The sequence below is a fragment of the Arctopsyche grandis genome, chromosome 11, assembly GCF_051622035.1.
Source record: "Arctopsyche grandis isolate Sample6627 chromosome 11, ASM5162203v2, whole genome shotgun sequence".
Taxonomy (NCBI): domain Eukaryota; kingdom Metazoa; phylum Arthropoda; class Insecta; order Trichoptera; family Hydropsychidae; genus Arctopsyche; species Arctopsyche grandis.
In genome coordinates, this window is record NC_135365.1 from 22248893 (window position 1) to 22264714 (window position 15822).

At 31.2% G+C, this 15822-nt stretch overlaps 3 protein-coding genes across 3 annotated transcripts; all 3 read left to right on the top strand.

Moving 5' to 3' along the window:
• The first annotated feature begins 863 nt into the window (after positions 1-863).
• Positions 864-1583, top strand: LOC143918599 (uncharacterized). Its single transcript, XM_077440539.1, has 3 exons — positions 864-906; positions 1282-1395; positions 1486-1583. Exons 1-3 carry the CDS (start codon positions 864-866, stop codon positions 1581-1583), a joined length of 255 nt encoding a protein of 84 aa, XP_077296665.1.
• A 433-nt stretch (positions 1584-2016) lies between these two features.
• Positions 2017-5845, top strand: LOC143918600 (sodium channel protein Nach-like). Its single transcript, XM_077440540.1, has 10 exons — positions 2017-2213; positions 2288-2494; positions 2574-2748; positions 2829-2965; positions 4408-4531; positions 4599-4748; positions 4870-5056; positions 5270-5450; positions 5536-5642; positions 5709-5845. Exons 1-10 carry the CDS (start codon positions 2017-2019, stop codon positions 5843-5845), a joined length of 1602 nt encoding a protein of 533 aa, XP_077296666.1.
• A 716-nt stretch (positions 5846-6561) lies between these two features.
• Positions 6562-15694, top strand: LOC143918601 (sodium channel protein Nach-like). The gene is made up of 14 exons (XM_077440541.1): positions 6562-6758; positions 6828-7034; positions 7109-7289; positions 7370-7423; positions 7954-8041; positions 8158-8266; positions 8371-8482; positions 8550-8699; positions 8806-8992; positions 10596-10752; positions 10838-10944; positions 11014-11139; positions 13122-13236; positions 15598-15694. The coding sequence occupies exons 1-14, from the start codon at positions 6562-6564 to the stop codon at positions 15692-15694; spliced, it is 1887 nt and encodes a 628-aa protein (XP_077296667.1).
• The last annotated feature ends 128 nt before the right edge of the window (positions 15695-15822 follow it).

Sequence of the window (15822 nt, forward strand, 5' to 3'; positions counted from 1 at the left end):
ATTTATAATATGTGATGGATATGGAGCTTTAGGAAAACTGATTGAATAATAATAACAAAATAATCTAATTTTAGAAGCTTTCAAAAAAATAGTAGATTTATTTTAGGTTGAAGTATTTAAACCGTATTCTAAGCTAACCCAGAAGAACACTGTTCGCTTAAGTCATTGGAGAAAAAAATGATTGAATGAATACGACAAAAGTACTATTTTGTATAATACTAGTATATAATCCCGGTATTTAGCATAAGTAAATGGTGTAATTTTAGAGGAATTTAGGTAGGAGTGTCGACTAATAAGCCATAACTAGGCAATTACACGAACAGCAAAACATTGTTTTTGTCGAAAAAATTTCCAGTAAATTGTCTAAGTGTTTATTTGTAACTGGTGATAAATGAGATCGGTGAAATGAAGAACAAATCAGTTGGTCGTAGAACGTCGAGCAGTTGTAATGGCTTCGTTTTCAAAAAGCTCAATAATCCTTGTACTGGTGATGACTGTGTTGCTGGTGATGACAGCTGAAGTGGACGCTTTCAGAACTGTGTTCGACTTCAGTGTCAAAAAAAGTCCAAGACGTAAGCATGAAAAAAAAATTCTAACAGTTGCACCGTAGCAAAATTTATAAATAGTAATACTACAACTTTCACTAAATCAAATTATGTACTTCAATATGTATTGTAATGGAATTAGTTTTACTTTATTTTTTATTACAAGCTTATTAATTTGCTTACATATTTTACTATATTTGTTTAAACATAAATAACCAATTCCGTTATTCTTGAACTGTTAGCAGTGGCGAGCGGTGAAAATCTCACTGTTTTTGTCGCACAGCTTTACTTACGTATGCGCGAGCAAGGGGACTCGGTATGACGTCCCCTATACCTTTGTATCCTGCTCGCGCACACGCAAGTAAGGCTGTGCGACAAGAACAGGGAGACTTTCACGGCACGCCACCATCAGATCAGATGTTCAACTTTTCAGTTTTCATATGATTGAAATCATGAAATATGAACTCTTAGGATGTCTTAACCCACAAAAAATGGTTCGCTATTGTCAATTACTATTGTCCTACAAATCAAAAGAGCAAAAAAAATGTTGGCAATAATGAACCATTTTTTGTAGGCAAAAGCAACTTGTCCGCCAATCTCTACTTATCGACATATGTTTTTGTCTTTAGTCGGGCCTGCTAAAGTGAGTTATTGTTATGGCTCTGAGTAGACGCAAACATTTTTGGTAATTGTAAGGTAATAAAATGTCATTATTGATGTAGTTAATGAATTTCAGTGAATTTGCCATTTTTCGGCATCGGAGTGAATTGTAATGGATGTCCAATGCATACTTGCGAAGATGATCTGGCTATTATCTACGGCTATTGTTGTGGATGTGCTAAGTTACTAGGTCTTAATTACATTTTATTCATATTTTCGTTTTTTACTTTATCTACATATGTTTTTTAAATCATTTTTGGAACTAAAATTTGAATTTCAGATAGTTTACCAGTGCTGTGTCCGAGAGCTATAATATGTCCGTTGAATGGAGCAGGCCTGTGCCATGATTACGAATACATGCTGAGATGCTGTTGTTGACTAAATTAATACGAATTTTTGATTAATTGTAAAGACAGTATTGAGAAATAAAATTTAAAAAAATAAAATAAAATAAATAAACCTGATTTTTTTTAAATTTTTTAAACATCTTCCAAACAATGCTGTTGACATAGTTTTACAATATGCAGTTTTTATAAACATTTTCATTTAAGACGCATTTTTTAATTTAAAACCAAAAATCTCCATACAATGTATGTACATACATAGTCAAACAATACAAAAATATTAATAAAATAGATAAATCAATAAATTAATGCTCAAGCATTATATCGTGCATATGATCAAATTGTTCTTTGACACGAATTTATAAAATTGAGAATAATTAATTAATTAAATTCCAATTAGAACAATTCTAATGCTAATAATGAAAGTATCGTGCACTTGAATACTCGCATTTGCCAATATAATCGAAATGATACGAAAACTTAAACTTTTGAAAAACAGAAAACCTCAAATTAGGAATACAATTACAGAAAATGAATCGGAAAAAGAAGATGGCTTAGTTATCTTAAGAAAATCCTTGTTCGCTGTCATCAAGGAATATTTAGAAAATTCTACTTTGGCAGGATGCAAAAGAATTGTTGAGCCTAGAAGACATTTAGCAGAGAGGTTGGTATCTAATTTGAATTATTGTTAATTTGGTTCCATGATACGTCTATCTTCTTTTTTGTGGCATAAAATAGATTGATTTGGTTGGTGGTAATTTGTTTGGCAATATGCGGTGCCGCGCATATGGTGAAGCTGATTTGGAAGGATTTCGTCCAAAATCCAACTGTTGTTTCGCTAGAATCAGATCAGTATCCTGTATGGAAGATTCCATTTCCTGCAATTGCTATATGCAATGTTAATAAACTCAGCAGATCCAGAATTGAAACATTCGCAAATAGCATGTTAGTTCATAAAATCATTTTGTTGTAATAAGAGAAGTAATTAGATTTGACCAAATTTTGGCATCATTTAATGTTTCAGGTTGGCTTATAACAATGAAACGAGTGAACTGATGGTAAGTGGATTCCGCAATTTGGGAAAATTGATTGACTACAACAGTCCTACATTGGATACATTTGAAGAGTTTATGCGGTTAGTACAGGGAAATGAAGATATAGAAACCAAACCGATGGATTCCAGGATGTTGATGAAGATGGTTTCGTTCTATTAGTAATTTAACGAATAGATTATTTCATATTTTTATAAGATTTGTAACTTTGATGTATATTTTAACAGTTGTCTCCATCTTGTGAAAAGATGTTGTTGCGCTGTAAGTGGATGGGCGACGTGGTAGATTGCAGCAAATTCTTCGAGATGCGTCTCACCTCAGAAGGATACTGTTGCGCTTTTAACTACAATCCAAAATCAACTAAGTACGGTTAAATAAATAATGTTGTATTTTTTTAAGTAATCAACTTTGTATATATGTACATATATATTCGGAAAGAGAGAGACCGGAGTAACTTTTATTTAAAATCAAATAAAGTTTAGATCGTATCGGCTAATTTTCAAGTTAACCCTATGAATGCTGACCAACGCCGATTGGTGTTTTGACAACAGGTCCATGGGTCTGAAAAACGCCGATAGGCGTTGCATTTTGAGCATGTACAAAGTAAACAAGAATACTACCGGCTAAGCCTTTCTAGGTAGCATTGAAAAATAAATGTATTGAACATGGGTTGTATAATTCGTGTCATTCATTTGTCAACGTTTATAAAGACTGGTTTACACCGGAATTTCTGAATTTATAACCATAGCAGAATTTCCCGATGGAAATCCCTAACTGCTGAGTATTTTAGATTACGGCTTGGCATTTAGATTTTAATAACAATGAATAAGATGGAACTATTTTTGGAATAATACATTCATTAATAAACTTCTTTTGTTTATTTTATATTGTTGCAAGATATATTAGAGAGTATAAACTAGTGCTACTCAAACTTTTTCAGCTGGCGGACCAGTATTTTTTTTTTCAGTTTTTCTCACGGACCAGCATCATATTTTAAAATAAAAACGTTATATATGTATATGGTTGAAAACTTGTAAAAAATAATAATAAAATAAAATCTAAGTAGTAAAATTCGTGGATCGTCATCTGGTGGAAAATAGAAATCGAATCGCTCTGATAAATTTGTCAAATGACAACTGATTATATCGCGCACAGACGTCATATTAACCTCCTCTCCTCCTTCGTAAATAATATCAGCCAAATTGTGAAACATGTCATAGCATTCTTTTGAAGAACGAATCTTCCACGTTTTTAGTTTTCGTTTCAACCCATCTGTATTGTCTGCCATTGTGAAACAAGATGACATTCTTCCTTGCATGGATAAGTTAAGGTCATTCAAAATGCAAAAAATATCTGTCAAATAAGCTAGTTTGGTTATCCAGTCTATATTTTGAAATAGTTCAGACACAAGCTATTGTTTTATTTATTTTTTAATTACGTCTTTCTCCGCGGATCGGCTACCGCTGGTCCACGGACTAGTAATGGGCCATAGTTTGAGTAGCACTGGTCTAAAAACACCATTACAAAACTCGAAATCCTCGGCGGTAGTTATCTAGGGTTTGTTTGGATTAGCTACAATTTTTATACCTGCTTTCTATTGGATTTCTAAATAATTCTAGATGGAAATGTTGGTGAAATTTTCAGCGTGGCGGGCTTTCAATAGAAAAGACGTCAGCACTCAAAGAGTTAAAAAAAATACAAAATTCCAACTTTTATTTTGTACATTTTGATTCTTAGTGGTAACTTTGATAAACTCTATTAGCAAAATGTTTTGATTTCACCTCCTTATAATATTTTGAATTCCAGCGAAGGTGAACACAAAAATCCAATATACTCGAAGTCTCCAGGTGTTTCTAATGGTCTATCTGTAGTATTAGATCCTCACCTCGATGATTACGTGTATCCAATACACATTTCACAGGGATTCAACGTATGTATTGTAATTTTATTATTTGATAAAATAAAGCTCCTTCAAAATCCAATGATTTTGTGTACAGATTCACGTGTTTTATACACACGATTACCCAGATCCATATATCGGTAACACGGTGGTCAGATTCATACCTGTCGATAACAGTGTTTTCGTCAACATTGCTGCCCGAACCACCCGGAGTGTACCTAGTGTAAAACAATTCTCGATAGATCAGGTATCCATGACTAAAATTCTTGAAAAAAATTTACTATTTTGTGTAAATGATTATCTTTTGTGTAGTTACTTAGTCAAAAGATACTTTTATCTGTCACGTTGGATGAAATTTCAACTTTCAGAGAAAGTGCATGTTGAAGGATGATTTGCCAGAAAAATACGGTGGGAAATACAGCTTCAGTGACTGCATTTTTAAATGCAAAAAACAAATAATACGGGCGTTATGTAAATGTACACCATTTTTCATGCCAAGTACCAAAAATAATTCATGCGAATTGGCTCATCTACCATGTCTTTATAAGTATAAAGGTATTTGTTCGGAACTGTTTATTTATATTGTTAATTCAATGGTTTGAATCGAATTTTTTACTAATCAAATTAAAAAAATTATTTCTATTCAAAATTAAAAGTAATCGTCTTTCACTTGTTTTTATAATATAATGCAATTGTTGAAATTCAAATGCCTGGTATTCATAATAATCTACTAATTTGGGGAATTATGCTTTATTTCTATTTTTTCAGATAAATTTCGTACAATATTAACAGGACTCTTCAAAGAACACAATCCAGAAGAAGATTCAGATGAAGAACCAATTGATGGTCTTTTTTGCAATGACTGCTATCCCGATTGCGCTTTCACAAAATACAGTACTAAAGTGTCAACGCAACCACTGATGAAAAATGGAAAGGATTCTAAAATTTTGTAAAAATAAGAAAAAAATAATTGTAATATAATAATTCTATAAATTAAAAATTTTACAAGAAATTTTTTTTTCACTATTTATTAGGATGCACGTTACAGCTAAGAATTATTCATTGGTTCATATATTTTTTGGAGATGTTGATACGGAATTATACAAGTTGGATGTAGTGTATTATTGGTTCGAATTAATCAGTGAGTTATTAATTCGATTCGATTTATTAGTTGTATTTTTTTTTTTAATCTTTTCACAATTTCCAGGTAATCTTGGTGGTATATGTGGTTTGTTCATAGGTCTATCACTAGTCAGTGTATTTGAAATAGTTTATTTTTTGACGATTAGATTAGTCGACGAATTGCATAAAAATAAATTTAGCTTTTCGAAGTGTTTTTTCTAAAATCAAGATAATCCCTATTTGAAATTGCTTATTTAAAAAAATAGTATAATCTTATTTTAAAAAGTATCAATGTTTTAACATCACGTTTGTTACTGTTTTAATTTACTAAAAATTATGACAAAATTATTATTACCTCGCATTTTTTAAAAATTAAATACACAGTACATGTACTTTGAATAAAAAAGCTTGAATATCACTGGCTCAAAAATCTGTATATGTGCTCACATTTAAAGAGAAAATTTAGGAATAGTTTTTAGGAATAACATTTTTTTTACATCATAACTACTCGCTTTTCTTAAAATTAAAATATTGCTGTTCCAAAACGCCGATTTTTTTAACTATTAAACTTAGATAAAAATATTTTTAACGATTAATTGATATATTTTGAAATTACAACAAAAAAGTTGATATACGAGTTTAGAGTGTGCAGAATAATGTCGAATTTTAAGATTATACATATGTACATACATATACATATGTATATGTATATGAAAATAAACATACGAGCTCTAAGGGTTAACAAATAATTAAATACAAATGTCAATCAATAACTCAAATATTCTATCGTGCATGTGTTCTAATTGAGCTTTGATACGAATCTGTAAAAATAAAATATGGATAATTATTACAAAAGTACAATTTGAAAAGCAATTCTAATGCCAATAATAAAAGTATCGCGCACTTGAACAATCAATTTTGCAAATATTTAAATCGAAATGATTCGAAAACTTAGAATTTTGAAAAACAGAAAGCCTCGTACTAGGAATATATTTATAGAGATTGAATCTAACAATGAAGACGGATTGATTATTTTAAAAAAATCCTTGTCCGCTGTTATCAAAGAATATTTACAAAATTCCACTTTAGCAGGATGTAAAAGAATTGTTGAACCTGGAAGACATCCTGTTGAGAGGTTGGTTTCTAATTTATATTATTATATACATTTGGTTTCATTGTTTATCTTCTTTTTGCACATTCATAGGTGGATTTGGTTCATTGTAATCTGTTTGGCGATATCTGGTGCCGTGTACATGGTGAAATCGGTTTGGAAGGATTTCGTCCAAAATCCAACTGTTGTTTCACTGGAAACAGATCAGTATCCAATATGGAAGGTACCGTTCCCGGCAATTGCTATATGCAATGTTAATAAACTAAGCAAATCCAGGATTGAAGCGTTCGTGAAGGATACGTGAGTTCATATATCAATTTGATTTATCAATTGCAGTGAAAAAATAATACGTTTGGCAACATTTGATATTTAAGGATGATTAACAAAAACAAGTCAATTGAATCGACAGTGAGTGGATTCCGCAACTTGGGAACTTTGATCGATTATAACAGTCCTAATTTAGAAACATTCGAAGATTTTATTGGGTTCGTAAAGGAGAATTACGATATTGATGTGGAAACTAGATCGATAGACTTCAAGAAAATAATGAAGACGGTTTTATCAAATTATAGATTCATTTAATAGATCATTTTATACAGCGATCTGATTTATAACTTTGTTTATTATTTTAACAGTTGTCTCCATTATGTGAAAATATGTTGTTGCGTTGTAAATGGATGGGCAATATGGTAGATTGCAGTGAATTCTTTGAGATGGATGTCACTTCAGAGGGATTCTGCTGCACGTTTAACCACATTCCGAAAACCTCTAAGTACTAATATATAAGTACCGTTATAAATGCGTTTTGCCACTGATGACGTATGTATGTGAAACTTGGACATTAAACGCCAATATGCTACACAAAGTCCAATGCACTCAAAGAAGTATGGAGCGCTGAATGCTCGGCATAACGAAGAAAGACAGGAAGTGTAACACGTGGGTGAAAAGTATGACAAGGGTCTTGGAATATAGTGAATAGACTAAAGAGATTGACATGGCAATGGGTGCAGTGCCGGCCTTACACCCGATGGCGCCCTCGGGTTATTTTTTCTAAACACCCTTAGAAAAAACTTTCGCCTTCGACGCTCTAATCTAAAATTTTGAATGGCTTTTGGCGCTCTAATTTTAAATTTTAAAGCGCCTTTGGTGCATCGTTTGGCGCCCTGACCCAGCCCCCCCCTCTTAAAACCGGTACTGAATAGCTGGGTCACGTGGCTAGAAGAATGGACGAAAGGTGGACAAAAGGAGTCCTACAATAGAACCCGAGAAAATGCAAAAGGGTAAAAGGAAGAACGCAGTGAAGATAGGTAGACAAAATTAGGAAAATGTGTGGGGTGAGATGGATGAGAATTGCGCAAAACAGAGACGAGTGAAAGCGTGTTGGAGAGGCCTTCATCTAGCAGTGTATGGTGAACGACTGTAGATGATGATGATGATGATGAGGATGATGATGATATTTATAAAAGTTGCCGATTTTGCACGTTAGTGTTTTTGGGTATTTGGAAAGAGAAGGGACGAAACAGAGAACCACTGTAAAATTTCCATCAAACAGATTTTACCTGTCTTAACTAAATCAGCACATTAAAATTTATTTAGGCTAAATGGAAGCTTTGACAAACAATATTTTTAATTTTAGAGAAAAGCCGAAATACTTGAAGTCTGCAGGCACTCTATATGGTCTGTCTATAGTACTAGATCCTCAATTGGACGATTATGTGTATCCAGCACACATTTCACAAGGATTCAAAGTATGTATTGTACTGTTTTTCGCTTTCAAAATGCAGTTAATTCAGTTTCTAATGACTTTATATGCAGATACACGTGTTTTATACACACGATTACCCAGACCAACACACCGGTAATACGGTGGTCAGATTCATACCCGTCGATAGCAGAGTTAGTATCAACGTCGTTGCTCGAACGATCCGTAGTGTACCTGCGGTAAAACAGTTCTCGATACATCAGGTACCCATTATCAAAATTCTTGATAGTGGATAATGTAATAAACATATATAATCCTAAAGCCTTCCAAGAACGTATTTCTAAGATAAATTAAAATTTCGATTTTCAGCGAAAGTGCATGTTTAAAGATGATCTCTCAGAAAAGTACAACGGAAAATATAGCTTCAGTGACTGCATTTTTATGTGCAAAAGAAGAATAATTCGAGCTTTATGTAAATGTACACCATTTTTCATGCCAAGCAATATAAACAATTCCTGCGGATTGCTTCATGTGCCTTGTCTTTACAAGTATAAAGGTATTTGTTTTTCCACGATTTTAAGCTTTTACTGTTATTTATACAGGTAGATTTGATATTTTATTAATTTATTAAAAAATCAACAGACAATAGATGTAGAAATGCATACAATAAAGAGATAAATGTTACAAAAATAGCATCTGAGCCCAATTAGAGATTTTTGCAAATTACATAATATAATATACATAAAGAAGGACATAGGTAGATATAAACATAAAAATAACAAATATACAATACAGTGCTATCAATATTGTAAATAAAAAGAGGTATGTCAAAAAGAGGGACAGAAGAGAATAATTATCATCAATATCATAATTTAAGCTTGTATGTATGAAAGTTCCATGAATTTCTAGAACATGATTAAATATAATAGTGCATGACTAAACATATAGTGATAGAATATTACATAAAAATTATAAAATAGAACCGAATATATCAACCTCATTTAGCTCCCCGTTGAACATACGGTAAACACGCTGTAGATAGAAATATTTTAGGGTATTAGCTTTGCATGGATTAATTGAAAAGAGTGTAGCGTTTCTAGTATACCTAACTGTGATCCTGAAACCAACCTCGTTCAGTAAATCGGGACAATCAAGGAAACAATTTAGGATCTTAAATATAAATGTAGCATTAGTGAGTCGTCGCCTGATTGATTGTTGAAGGATAGGAGTTTTAAAATATCGGGAACAGAAGTATGAGTGTAGATAGGAAAACGGTAGCGTAAGGATTTAATAAATTTTAGTTGGACTTTTTCAATACAATTATATGTACAAATAAAATTTAGATAAAACCAGATAATTGAGGCAAATTCAAGGTGAGACCTTAAAAATATAGTAATTTAAGTACATGAGGATCATTAAAGGATTTACATAGTTGAGTGGAATAAGAATCCAAGAGATTTGTATACTTTATTACTAATGAAGGAAATATGTTCAAAGTAGTCGAGTTTATTATTAAGTATTACAACAAGATCTTTAATAGAAGAGGATGTATTTAAAATTGAATGGTTTAATTGGTAATGATAAGTGATAATATTTTTATTTCTGGTAAAGTTTAAGATATGTAGAACATATTTCAGGATTTAGAAAAAGGTCGTTATTTAAGCAATATATAGCAAATCTATCCAAATCTTCTATGTTTATAACAATCGTGTATGGTGTAAATAGGTTTATAATTTTATGTGTCATCAGCATAAAGGAGTATATGTAGAAGAGTGTTTAAACATATAAGAAATATCATTAATATACAGTAAGAAAAATAAGTGACCTAAATGCAATTCTTGTGGGACTCCGGAGGGGATAGATCCAAGTGGGGAATTGAAACCATTTAGAGTACTAATTTGATGACGGTTTAAAATGTACGAGGAGATCCAGTGAAATAGAGTTCTTCAGATTCCAAGGGATCAAAGTTTATTAAGTAGTAGCTGATGAGTGATTTCTTACTGTTTCTTACTGATAATTTCTAAAACTACTACTGTCACCAAGTTAACAGCTAAAAAAAAAATTACGTACTTCCATAATGAAACACGATGGTATAATACCAAAAAACTCAGATGTGCTTTGGTCTTATTTTTCAGATAAATTCCGCACGATATTAACAGGGCTCTTCAAAGAATACGATCCTGAAGAAGAATTGGATCAAGAACCAATTGATGGTCTCTTCTGCAAGGATTGCTATCCAGACTGCAGTTCTACAAAATACAGCACTAAAGTTACAGCACAACCACTGATGAAGAATGGAAAGGAAGCTGAAATTTTGTAAAAAAAAATCAATTGTAAAAATGATTTATACAGTGTTCATTTCATCTTACATATGTATGTATGTATATATTTTATTTTTCAGGATGCAGGTTACAGCTAAGAATTATTCATTAGTTCACATATTCTTTGAAGATGTCGATACGGAATTATATAAGTTGGATGTAGTGTATTATTGGTTCGAATTATTAAGTGGGTTATTTATTTGATTTGAAATACGAATTTCATGTTTTTTTATTTAAAACTTTTCTCAATTTTCAGGCAATCTTGGTGGTATATGTAGTTTGTTCATAGGTCTATCATTCGTCAGTGTATTTGAAATTGTTTATTTTTTAACGGTTAGATTAGTCGACGAATTGTATAAGAATAGATTTAGCTTTTCGAAGTGTTAGAATCAGAATAATTCCAATAATTAAAATTGTTTCTTTAAAAAAAAGTTGATGCGAGTATCAAATAATCTGTGGTTAAATTTCAAAATGGTTTGTTTTACCCTTTGAATGCTGACCAACGCCGATCAGTGTTTTGCCAGCAAGTCCATGGGCCTGAAAAACATCGATAGGCATTGTACATTGAGCATGTAAGAAGTAAACAAGAATACATACGAAGTAAACAAGAATACTTAAGCATTGAAAAAAAAAATGCATTGAACATGGGTCGTGTAATCCGTGTCATTCAATCGACGACGTTTATAAAGACTCGTTTACACCGGAATTTCTGAAGTTATAACCATAGCAGAATCTCCCGATGGACATCCCTAACTGCCGAGTATTTTAAATTGTGTCTTGGCATTTAGATTTTGACCATTACATTTTAACAACAATGAAGAAGATGGAACTAGTTTTGGAAAAATAAATTCATTAATAGAATTATTTTGTTTATTTTATATTGTTGCAAGATATATTAGAAAGTCTAAACACACCTTTACAAAACTCGAAATCCTCGGCGGTAGTATCTAGGGTAGTGATCTAGGGTTTGTTTTGATTAGCTAAAATTCTTATACCTTCTTTCTATTGGATATATAAATAATTCTAGTTGGAAATGTTGGAGAAATTTTCAACAGAAAAGACGTCAGCACTCAAAGGGTTAAATTGAGTTGACTCTGGAGTTATCTAATATAGCACAATTGATTGATTTATTTCATATATATGTATGTAAATGTCTTCATTGGTTTTTTCAAGCAAATATAAATTCATTTGTTTAGTTTTAAAATTTGCCTTCTTTGTAAGCATGAATATTTTGACTATTGAAATGAATATTTACATACATTAATGCTAAAATTGTATTTTTATTTTGCTGTTAGTACTTCTAGTATATAATAAATTATTTCTTGTGAGAATAAATACTAAAAAAAATGTAGCTGTTTTTCAATTTTGTACATATTTATTATATTATTCAGACATCTGTGGATAGACCCGATAATTTTTACAAGGCTCTCCTATGTATTTTGCTCATTGTTGTCGAGTGCAGAGTTTATGAGTAGGTTGAAAACTAAAGAGCAAATATAAAATTAACATTGTAAATATACTGGTTGTAAATAAAATTTGGAATATTTCTAACTGTAGAAATACTACTTATTATTATTGGTTACTAGTTGTTTTACCCGGCTCCGCCCAGTATTTGTAATATAAACAGCTTAAGCATGGCGAATCTAATAGTAAATATTCATATGTTTTTTTATTAAATTTATTTGAATCGAAAAAGGACTTTTTCTATATGTACATATGTACGTACATAGCTGTTGAGCATAAAAGATTTCTCTTAAGTTTAATTAAAAGATTTCTAGACTATATTTTTGATTTAACGTGTGTACTTGTTATATGTATTATATTTATTTTAATAATGAATTTAAATTTCAAATATGTCAGTTCTATATATCATACATATGTAATAAATTTGATATGAGCTTGTATCAATTACGAATACACTTCGATCAATTATTACTGACTACATAACATTTAAATTAAGTTACAAATAGATAATACTGTAATAAAAAAAATATAAACATATGAACCGTTATATCTGTAAATGGCAAAAGTCCACTTTTCTTCATTTCAAGAAATATTTCGCAAAATATTAAATATAATGTTTTACGTATAACAATATTTAAAAATATTGGTAGTCTGTAATACGTTTATTCTGCTTGTCCGAGATTCTAGAAATATTGAATTAAAATAAGTGATAATCATTTGAAATATGTAGTGTTTTTCGAACTGAAATTTGGACATACTTAGATATCGATTAAAATTAATATATAATGCACTATTTTTATGTATTTTCGAAAGTTTCTTTTGAACCATATTTCGGTCAAAGGTCATCGATATAAATCGGTCGTGTTTGATTTTTAACGATGTATCATGTGAAAATTTTAGTTTTATGCAAAATTATGGTTTCGTTAAGTTCTGCGTGTGACATAACTGGAACTGTATTTATTGCTCGATCGGAAAAACTACGCTTCATCGATCAAGCGAAACGCATCGAGCAGTCGTACTCTGCGAAAAAGTGGAAAAATAAATCGAAATCATTTGCTTTTTTAATACTATTTACATGTACGTGTCACAATAATTACGTGTGTAGTATATTCAAATAAAATAAAAAGTGAAACAAACATGTCAAGGACTATATTGCGATTTCACTCTTGGAATATTTAAAAAAAAATAATAATACGATAATAATATTTTAATTTTAATATTATTTTTCATATCTTATACATATCTAAAAAAATATATTTCAAAATTAATAATTTAATATACGAAACATTATATTAAAAAAATAAAAATTAATGAACATACATACATATGTATAATATGAATGATAAACCGAAATTCTTTTCATTTAAAAAAAATGTATTACTGCATATCATTCTCAATTTCATTATTGATTTAGTAAATTAGGGTCTAGCTGCATTCCAGAATCTGTTCCATTTTTCTGTCTTCTGTCATCGTCTTCCAATTGAATGCATTTGCCATCCACTTTTCAGACAAGCAGTCATTTATTACTCGTTTAAGATTGTTTAATTGAATAACATACCATGAAATAAGTTGCATGACACGCCATTCATCTAAAATTTAGAGTGGGGTGTCGATGAGTAAATTGATTGAAATTGATGTCAATTAAAATGGATTATGACAAGAGACGAATTCTCTTTCGTGTTCTTTTGTAATTAAAATCTGACAAAACGAGAGGATGGCGGAAAGGAAATATATAAGGTTACTTACCATAAGGGCCGTAAACTTTGTCGGCCGACTAGTTGCGCGACACGAAAAAGTTGACGGGTGTGGCATGTCCCATCTACCTGCATGCATTGGTCTGGTCGCCCTCAACCCAGTCGCTCGCAAGTCGCACGGTGCGGCCCGGCCCTAAGGCCTTGTTCATAGTCTCGACAAAGTCGCAGAAGTGTCGCTGTTCATACTAATGTCTAATTGTGTTCATAGTAAGCGCGACAAACTGTCGCGTTTACTATGAACACTATTAGACATTAGTATGAACAGCGACACTTCTGCGACTTTGTCGCAGCCTAAGACGTTAAGATGGTCAAAATTGTAGCATTTTTTAAACGTGTCTATTACGATTATTTTTCTTTTTTCTTATTTCTCTATTTTTATCTATTGCTGACCAAACCGCGCAAAATGGCAAAGTTTCAAAACGATCGGAAGAATGTAGGGTATAATATAAATATGTTGTCAGACCAATGAGCGAAGCGAAATATATGTAGAGGAGCCTTGTAAAAACACAGATTGTACACTATTAGAAAACTTTCACAAGAAAAATCAATCTAATTATTAATAATACATATGTTTATGTATGTGTATGTGGTTTGTAAAATATAAAATGTAAAACCTTGAAATAAAGTTTTATAAAAAGTATACTATAAACATATAATAGCTCACGTATTCCTCGCAAAGGGGGCGACTTTTTATTTCAATAAAAAACCGTAGAATATTTAAAAGTATTTATTATAAAGGTATGTGTCTTTCAATGCTAAAAGATTTATAAGAACGTTTATTATATGTTTTTGCATGCTGTGCAATTACGACGTAAACAGTGTTTTTATTTTATATTATAAATTTTGTACTGGAAACAAATACATACGTGTAATTTGAAACTGTTCAAATGGCCAACATTAGAAATTGCTATCTTTCAATTTGCAGAACTCGTTCTCTAATTGGACTTCTGAAATCCCTTGAGATTCCGTTTACTTTCTAAGCGTAATAATGTCCGAGATAACGGATCGAGAAAAACTCGTAACGAAACTGTAAATAAAATTAATTAATCGACTCATCGATAACATGTAAGGACGAAATCATTGACTATTACTAATTGTTTGTATTTTGCGAATTCAACAATAGGGTTGTCTGTCAATATTCTTGCTCACAATTACTGCATGTATGGAATCTATAAATATATATGTATAATATATTATTTAGATATGGACATAAATTGATGCATATTTAGTGCGACTTCGAATTAGATTAAAAATGCAAAGGAAATATGAAAATATTTGGTAACTTTTTACAGATGGTCAAATAATTGTAGGCCCATATTTCAAAATCGATACAGGCCTACAACCTTAGACTTCACGTGTCCACCAATTTGTCCAAAACTGAAATACTAGTATGTACATATACATATGTTAATCAATAATTCTTGAGATATTATAATTTTGTTTGCTGAAATCAGATAGACGAGTTTCTTTTTGGAATAAATTGATTTATCATTATATCCATGTGTAGGTATTTTATGATTATGTAATATCATGTTCATACATACGTGAAATGTAGAATAGAACTTTACAATATGGAAATTTAGAACTTTGTTTTCTTTTTAGTTGTGACTTGCTTACTTCAGGTTCTATGGTGTCATATTAATCAATATTTCTCCGACAACCTGTCTCATAAACACTGCTCTCAAACAGAAAACCTCATTTTTATTGCTTTTAACATAATAGGGCCCCATGTCTCAAGACAGTGGAAGTTTTTGAAAGTAAATATAACTATTATGCATTTCTCTATTGAAAAATAATAACTGCTTCTTTGATGATTATTGCTTAATTTATGAATTTTCATGGCTTGG